Source organism: Belonocnema kinseyi, chromosome 6, assembly GCF_010883055.1.
Source record: "Belonocnema kinseyi isolate 2016_QV_RU_SX_M_011 chromosome 6, B_treatae_v1, whole genome shotgun sequence".
Lineage (NCBI taxonomy): Eukaryota > Metazoa > Arthropoda > Insecta > Hymenoptera > Cynipidae > Belonocnema > Belonocnema kinseyi.
The window spans coordinates 21703951-21711859 of NC_046662.1; the positions used below are offsets into that span (position 1 = coordinate 21703951).

A 7909-nucleotide genomic window follows, 5' to 3' on the forward strand; every position below is an offset into this window, starting at 1 on the left:
AAATAGATTTACCCAAACATTTGGAAGAAAAACAAACTTATTGGATCAATATAACCTATGACATTAATTACGACGAACAAGATTTAAAGAAATTGGAACAAACATTAATCCAACTCCCTAAACAGATAAATAATGATGAACTCAAACAAGCCCGCTTAAGCTTGCACGACACCGAGAATACACTGAAGAATATAGCTAATCATCGACGTATGAAAACATGGATAGAAACTAGCCTAGAATGGTTTAAGTACATAGGATATTTTTCTCTATTATTAATACTATTATGGGCATTAAACAAATGCGGTATCTTCAAACTAATTAGAACATTATTACCCAAAAAACTCTGTTTATTTTGCGTCAAAACAAAAAATCAGATTACTCACAAATTGTAACCTATACTACCTCTGCTCAACCCCTAATGAATCAAATGGAAGCAATTAAGCCTAGAAAATTCAAAATAGGTTTAGAGGACTAAACCTTGTCTAAAGAGAGGGGTGTTATGTAACTCGGCTTTGACCTATCTACGCAATAGATTTTAGGTAATCCCACCCACTTCTATAGCTATAAGTAGAGCCAAAGCTTCTGTCTCCAGTTAGTTCTAGTCTTGCTCTACGATTGTAACTATCTAAATAATCAATAAAGAACGTCGAATTGCCTAAAAAGCAATTCGACTATTTTTTAAAAACATAAAACATCGTTTTTGCTCTTAACATTACTTTATTTAAATGATTTTTACCAAAAAATAATTCACCTGCACTTACAGAATACATAGGCTGCACTTTTGTTAGTTCATACGTAGAGGTACCTATCTTTCCTTTACGCTTCTGCAATCGGAGGAAAAGAATACTCAGCCAAGTTCAGTCATTTACTTTTTTTAATAAACCTTTAGTTTCTGTCGACCCTGATGAAAACTGAAATTTGAAAACAAAAACAAACACTATAAACAAACCATATTGCAACCTGCGTATTATGTAAGTGCAGGTGAATGATTTTTTGGTTAAAATAACTTAAATAATGTGAGACGATTTAAAAAATGAATACCGCGAGGACTTTTAAATTTATGGAGGAAATTTTTTTAGGGAACCTAGAAGCAGCCGTTTGACATATCACATATGTTAAATAAATATTTGTGAGAAGACCGTAAAATCCTTGTCACAGCAACAAATAGATATTGTGAAACAACTGGTATGAGCTTTGGACTGGACAACTGTGTCTGTGTCAACCTATATGAAGGAAGTCTAGAAAATACATCATCGCGTGAAGATCAGAATTTTCAACTCATAGGTGGAAATACCATTCAACATCTGGATAATGGAGAAACACATGGATATCTTGGGATACTGCAAGCAAAAAGCCAAGATGTTTATATGTTAGAAACGGCCCTTGATAAAAGGTATCGCAACATTAAAAAAAAAGTGGGGCTTCTACACGTTTGGTACAGTAAAATCGAACGTCGATGAGTTGAAGCAACTTGGCTCTAAACATGTATCCAGAGGTGAAACCTTCACCTCCAACTGTGCTGCCTGCAGCGTAGGGTTATTCGCGACTAGAGACTGCACTCTATGGAACAGTGTTGCACGAAGTATCTGGCGTAAATTTCCCGTTCTGTCTTATCTTCTAGGATAGAAGGAGGAGGAGTGTTCGACGTACACATTTCGGTTGCGTCAGAATTGGTTGCTTTAAGGAACCATGATCTTAGTTTCAGTAACCTACAACTTCTCATAATTAAAAAAATAATAATAACAATAAAGAGGAACTTACGTGGTGCAGTAATTAAGCCATTGCCTGCCCAAGCTTTACCGAAATCATAAAACTCGTTCTTCTCAGTAGTTTTAGAGCTAAGGAAAACTGTCTTAAAATTAAAAAAAATTATTTAAAAATTGAACTTTGTGTTAGAAACGATTATTTAAAATCTTACAAAATTTAATTATGATTAATATATTTCTCTTTACTTTAATTTGCTCTGGATCCTGAATGATAACCGCTACTTTAGGGCCAACTATCACCCGAAATGGTGAGGCATAAGTATAACACAATTTTGTAACTTGTAGCAAAATATCTGAAAAATTATTTTTTTAAATCAAATAAATAGGAATAAAGGTTACATTGTTAAGAATGAATAATAATTAATGTTTCGCATCGCATTTGACAGGTTTTAAAGTTTGAATAATTTCTACTTTTAACATATTTCACATTTAAGATGTAGAAAAGTTCATTCAGTTAAACTTTCCATCGTTTTCAAATTCTTTTTTTGTTGGCTGAGGACAGTGTCAGGGTACCGCCAGTTGAATATTCAAAACAAAAGACATAATTTGTAACTAACTGAACGTGGTAGGGTTTAAAATGTTTTAAATTTTGGACTACACACAATTTGCAGGTCGTTGGACAAAATGATATAAGAACAGGGTAAAAAATAAGAAGCTTCTTCACAAAAATAGGGGAATAATTTCTCTTTAATGAAATTAATTTGAATTCAATATTAAGTTAAATGTTAAACGTTTTATATATCTAAAATTTCTATTAAAAATAATGCATTTTCAACTATATAGATGCATTTTTAACAAAATAGTTTGATTTTTATTGAAAAGATTAATTATTTTTAAAATACATGTATTTTTAACCAAATAGTTGGATTTATCAATAAAAAAGATCATTTTTTACCAAACATCGAAAATTTAAGTTTTCAGTGAAAAAAAAATCATTGCCATCGCAAAGAAAACAGCGAATTTTAAATAAAATAGTAAAATGCTTAACTAAAACCGATTAATTTTAATCAAACAATTGCCTTTTTAACCAAAAAAAGATAAAATTTTGAAAAAAGAGATGAATTTTCAAATTAAAATTATTATTAATAATTATTAATCATTTACTAATACTGGAATAGTTTGGTTTTTAGTTATAACAATATTTTAATATTGCATCAATAAAAGTTGAATACGCAAACGAAAAAGAACGCTTTTTCAACTAAAGAGTTAAATCGGTAAATAACGAGACCAATTTTTAATGAAAACAACGAATTTTTAACCAACAAAATTAATTTTCAACATAGCTGTTCAACTTTAGTCTAAGTAGTTAAATTTCTCACTAAAAAAATTGTAATATAGATAAATACATACATTCATGCATGCATACATACATAAAAACATACATGGGAAATTTCAAATTAACTTCGGAATTCTTGTCCTCCGCTAACTTCATAGCAATGATGCTTGAAATATTATATCATATATTTTTTATATAAACGCTATAAACGCTATAAACATAACTATACGAATCATAAATAAAATATAAAATAAACATTATTTTTATTGAGAATTATTTTATTTGAGAATATCCTACATAAATAAAGTTATTTGTCCTCTGGACCAAGTTAATACTTTTTGGCATAGTGTCATACATGTAAGACACTATTTTCACCTCCTTTTTAAGGATATTTTGTACAGAGTTTTAAAAAAATTGGCATACCAAAAAGAACAATAAAATTATTGCAGAACTTCATTTGGCATTAAGAAACCTTAAAATTATATATATATATATATTTTTAACGGAATGCATTTTATAAATAAGGAAAGTGAAAAAATGCAGTTTTTTACAAACTAAACTTAATTGTAACAATTTATGAATGCAAAATGGGAGATTCAGTATGACGGTCCTTAGTGAGTTTTTGGGTTGCCGATTTTTAATCTAATGTGAAATTTTCAAAACTAAAATTGGCCGATCCCATATGGAGGACAAGAAAATGAAAAAATTGGTTCCGTGTCTTCTAAATAGATTTTCGTTTTTTTAAATAGCAGATTCAGTGACAGATAGTAGAAGTCTAAAATGCTTGGTTACATATTGCATCCGCCAAGAAAATCCGAAATCCATTTTAAAGCCATGGAGCTTATTTTTTCACTTTCTTTTAACATATTGGATACGCCATTTTGAACTTTAGAATTTTGTCTTCATATTCGTATATAGCGATGAAAAAAATCAAAAAGACCAATTTTGAAACCACGAGACTCCTTTTTTGACATTTTTGGCAGCCATATTGAAGCCGCTATTTTGAGTTTTAGAATTTTTACTTCAGATTCGTATTAATCAACCCACATAACACCCGAGAACCCATTTTGAAGCCACGGGACTCCTTCTTACATTTTTTGCGCCAAATTGGATCTCTTATGTTAAGGCTTACAATTTTTACTTCAGATTCGTAATGGGCGTGGAAAAAACCCCTGAACCCATTTTGAAGCCATGGTACCATTTTTTTCACTTTGCTACCGGCCATATTATATCCACAATTTTGATTTTTTCAAATTTTAACTCCAAATTTGTAATCAGCTACCCAAAAAAAAACCTCTAAGGATCAATTTTGAAGCCAAAAAACTAATTTTTTAATTTCTTCGCCGTTCGCTATTTTGAATGTTGGAATTTTGACTTCAGATTCGTAATCAACAACATACAAAACTCTGAAACCTCTATTTTTAGGCCACGGGACTAATTTTCCTATTTTTTGTTCAAATTATTGGATACACAAATTTTGAATTTTTATTATTTCGAAAATTTAACTCCAAATTTGTAATTAGCGACCCCAAAAACCTTCCGCGCATATAAAGATTTCGATTTGTTTTCCTGGACATTTCTTACTTATATTTAAATATATTTTTTCCTTATGACTTTAAAAACTATGTAGAACTTAAAAAAAATTGTTCTATATAATTTAAGTCCTTAAAATAATGTTGTACAGATATTTTATCTTTTTCCCAGAAATTCTTCTTAACTACGCCCAAGACAGCTTTTTAGGTATATTTCGAGAAGACGCAAAATCATGGTTTTTAAACCTAAATTCTAAATGTTTTAATAAAATTTTAGCCAAAAATTTGTAAATTATTATTTTTTTCAATAACTTTTGAGCGAAGCACCTTATGAATTTTATTCTACTTGCACATACTAAAAAATTAAATAAATCCATTCTGTATATCTTGTAAATATATCTTTAAAAAATATTATATACCATTTTCGGGCAAAAACAAATTAAAATTAATTTATTGGATAAATACGAAATTCCTCATTTATCTATGTCCATCTCAAAATGAAAATTTAATTCCAAAGTTAATTTGAAATGACCCAATTAATATATCTTAATATTAATCAATTATATTTAAACTGACAACTTACATGAAGCATTTCCCATGAAAAGATAAGCACACCCAATCAGAGGAAATGTTATTGGTCCGTGGATGTGAGATGTTCTTTTACATAAATCTCTATTTCCAAAAAAGTGATGAATAGCATAAAGCAGCGCAAATCCGCTGATCGTAATATATGCTATTATTGTCAACATTTTCTAAAATGAAAATTTTAATATTTTTCATCACATATTATTTACAAATATTTTTGATGCACTCAGATACATGTACAGAACAAAAATCTAATATAAAATATGAAATTACAGGGTACGCTGTACAGATGTAATAAAAACTTCAAAAATATAAAATAATCTCGAAACGCAACAAATAAGATAAAAAATAGCTTAACCCTTTAAAAATTTAATAAATTAAAAAATTATTTTCTGCTATGAAATTATTGGAATTAATCAATCAAAATATATAAGATATCACTCACGAGAATTGATGCGAAACTGATTGAGCCAATTCAGTTCCTTTTGATTTTGTATTCCATTTGCTGAATAACAAGTGACAAAAAATTACGCAATTACAGATGCGCGCAAATGCATCTTACATTAAAATACTATGTAATACTATAATTGATGAAAAAAGTCAAGTAAATACACAAGCCGGATTCTAGCGCAAAAAGGAAGACTGAATCTAGATATGCATGATGACCAATAACAACTATTGCGCAAATGTGAAAGTCGAATTTACGTAAAAAGCTCAAGGTTAATTGCTATTTTAATTAATCAATTAACGTGAATAATCTCAGAATTATATGTTGCTTCTCCTAGAACTTTTTATGCATCATATAATTATGAGGAAAACAAGAATTTAATTTAATGGAAATTTTTCAGTTTATTTTACTTTATTTTATTGTAGCACTCCCTGCGGCCAAAAGTATAAATAGTGTTATTCCTAACTTAATTTGGAAACCCATTAACAACATAATTTTGTATTGCTTAATCAGTTTGTTTAGAAAAGTTAATTAAAAATACTATTTTAATCATAAAAAAGATTATTACCGGCTCCAGACGTTTTTCTACTGGCACTTCTGATTTTCTTTTATTAACTCAAGCGTCATCTAAACGGACCAATTTTCAATGCAAAAAAGAGGCATTTTTGAAAAAAGTGTTGAATTTTTCATCAAGAAAAATTTTACAGTCAATAAAGAGAAAGAAAAATCTCAGAAAAACTGTTGAATTTTCAATAAAAATAAAATCAATAAAAATCACCTGTTTTTCTTTAAAATAAAAATATTTTTTTTAGTTTAAATAATATCAACTCAAGGATTTAATTAAAACTTCTTGGTTTTGGTTGAAAATATAACTACTTTTTTCATTGAAGATTCATGAGTTTAGTTAAAAATTTGTCTTTTTTTGTAAAAAAAATAATTTTTAACTAAAGAAATGAACTTTCAACTGAAATGATGCATCTTCAATGAAGCAATTAATTTTGAGTACAAATAGTTGAATTTTTAACATATGTTTCAAACAAATAAAATAAATTTTCAACGCAACATTTAAATTTTGAACCCAAGAGATTACATGCCTAAAATAAATTTCGAAGCAAAATGGAATAGTTAAATTTTTAGTTGAAGAGATTATATTTAAATAAAAATGTAATATTCAACAAAAGAAAGAAAATTTCAACCAAAAAGATTACTTTTCTATAAACAAAAGCATCATTTTCAACAAAATTGATGAATCTTCAACCAAAAAGGTTAATTTTCTGCAAAAAATAGAGCAGTTTGATTTTGAGTCCAAAAAATAAGTTTTCAAATAAATATAATGAATTTTCCACAAAGTAGTTAAATTTTTGGAAAGGTAAATAATTAATAATTTGAAAATTTGCCGAATTCAGTTTTTGAGTCGTTTTCGACACTTAAGAAAATGGAATTTTCTGTTTTGGTCCCTGCTCAAAATTTCTAAAGTTAAATTTTAAAAAATGACTCTTTTTGGTTCGACTTTATGAGAATCCTTTATATTCTGGTATTTATGTTTTAAAATATTATTTTTAATTCACTTTCCTAAACAAATTGGTTACCTAATAAAACAATATGATGTTTGATAATGAGATTCCAAATTAAGCTAGGAATGAAACTTTTCATACTTTTTGACTGGACATGACAAATTATTTGAGCTTCATCTTAAGAATTATGATTGCTTGAGAAATAAACCAAATCTATCATGTTAGTTAACCATCATGTGAGGGCGCCTTTTTTATCACTAGTGGGCGCGGGGCGTTAACTTACGGCCACCTCGTTTTCACTTATTTTGCAACTCATATCTCACGATAAACCTTTGTAGTTGTCATTTTGTACTGAATTTTGTACGGTGGTAAATTACCAACAACCTGAACCTTCCAACTTTTGATGATGACTGGCACGCATGACCTGCAGTCCCAGATGTGACGGCAATGCTATATTGCGTCATATATAATAACTAGAGAACACAAGCCCATGCCGAGCTTCTAGACACGCGTAGGCTGTAGGTATTCATGTTTTTCTGTCACGAGCGGTAGACTACCGCCCACGCGCCCGCTTGAGGGTTAAAAAGTTTTCAAATCTGGTCAAAGTTTAGCTTCGAGAATTTCTGAAATGAAGTCAAATATTGCACCAATAAATCAAAGCTACAGCAGTGGATTTGAAAAAAAATATTATCGATAAAAAAATTTATAAATTACTAAGTGCTAGATTGAAAAAAGTGATATTCTACATTTCAAAAAGACTACAGAGATACTGGTCGTGTACCCCGAGA

General features: G+C 29.2%; 1 protein-coding gene across 5 annotated transcripts in view; it reads right to left on the reverse strand.

The window, feature by feature from the left end:
- The window catches only part of LOC117174516 (cytochrome P450 4C1-like), a 41253-nt gene extending 33724 nt beyond the window's left edge, over window positions 1-7529 (reverse strand). The window contains exons 1-5 of one of the 5 annotated variants that reach the window (XM_033363700.1): window positions 7405-7512; window positions 5605-5664; window positions 5158-5326; window positions 1953-2059; window positions 1762-1852 (exon numbers count right to left, since the gene is read on the reverse strand). In XM_033363700.1, the coding sequence (XP_033219591.1) occupies window positions 1762-1852; window positions 1953-2059; window positions 5158-5323 (364 nt within the window). In that variant the 5' untranslated portion in view covers window positions 5324-5326; window positions 5605-5664; window positions 7405-7512. Of the gene's footprint in view, window positions 1-1761; window positions 1853-1952; window positions 2060-5157; window positions 5327-5432; window positions 5451-5604; window positions 5665-7351; window positions 7373-7404 lie in introns of those variants that run through there. The other 4 variants (XM_033363703.1, XM_033363698.1, XM_033363699.1 and 1 more) reach the window with 4 other exon arrangements.
- Window positions 7530-7909: the final 380 nt, after the last annotated feature.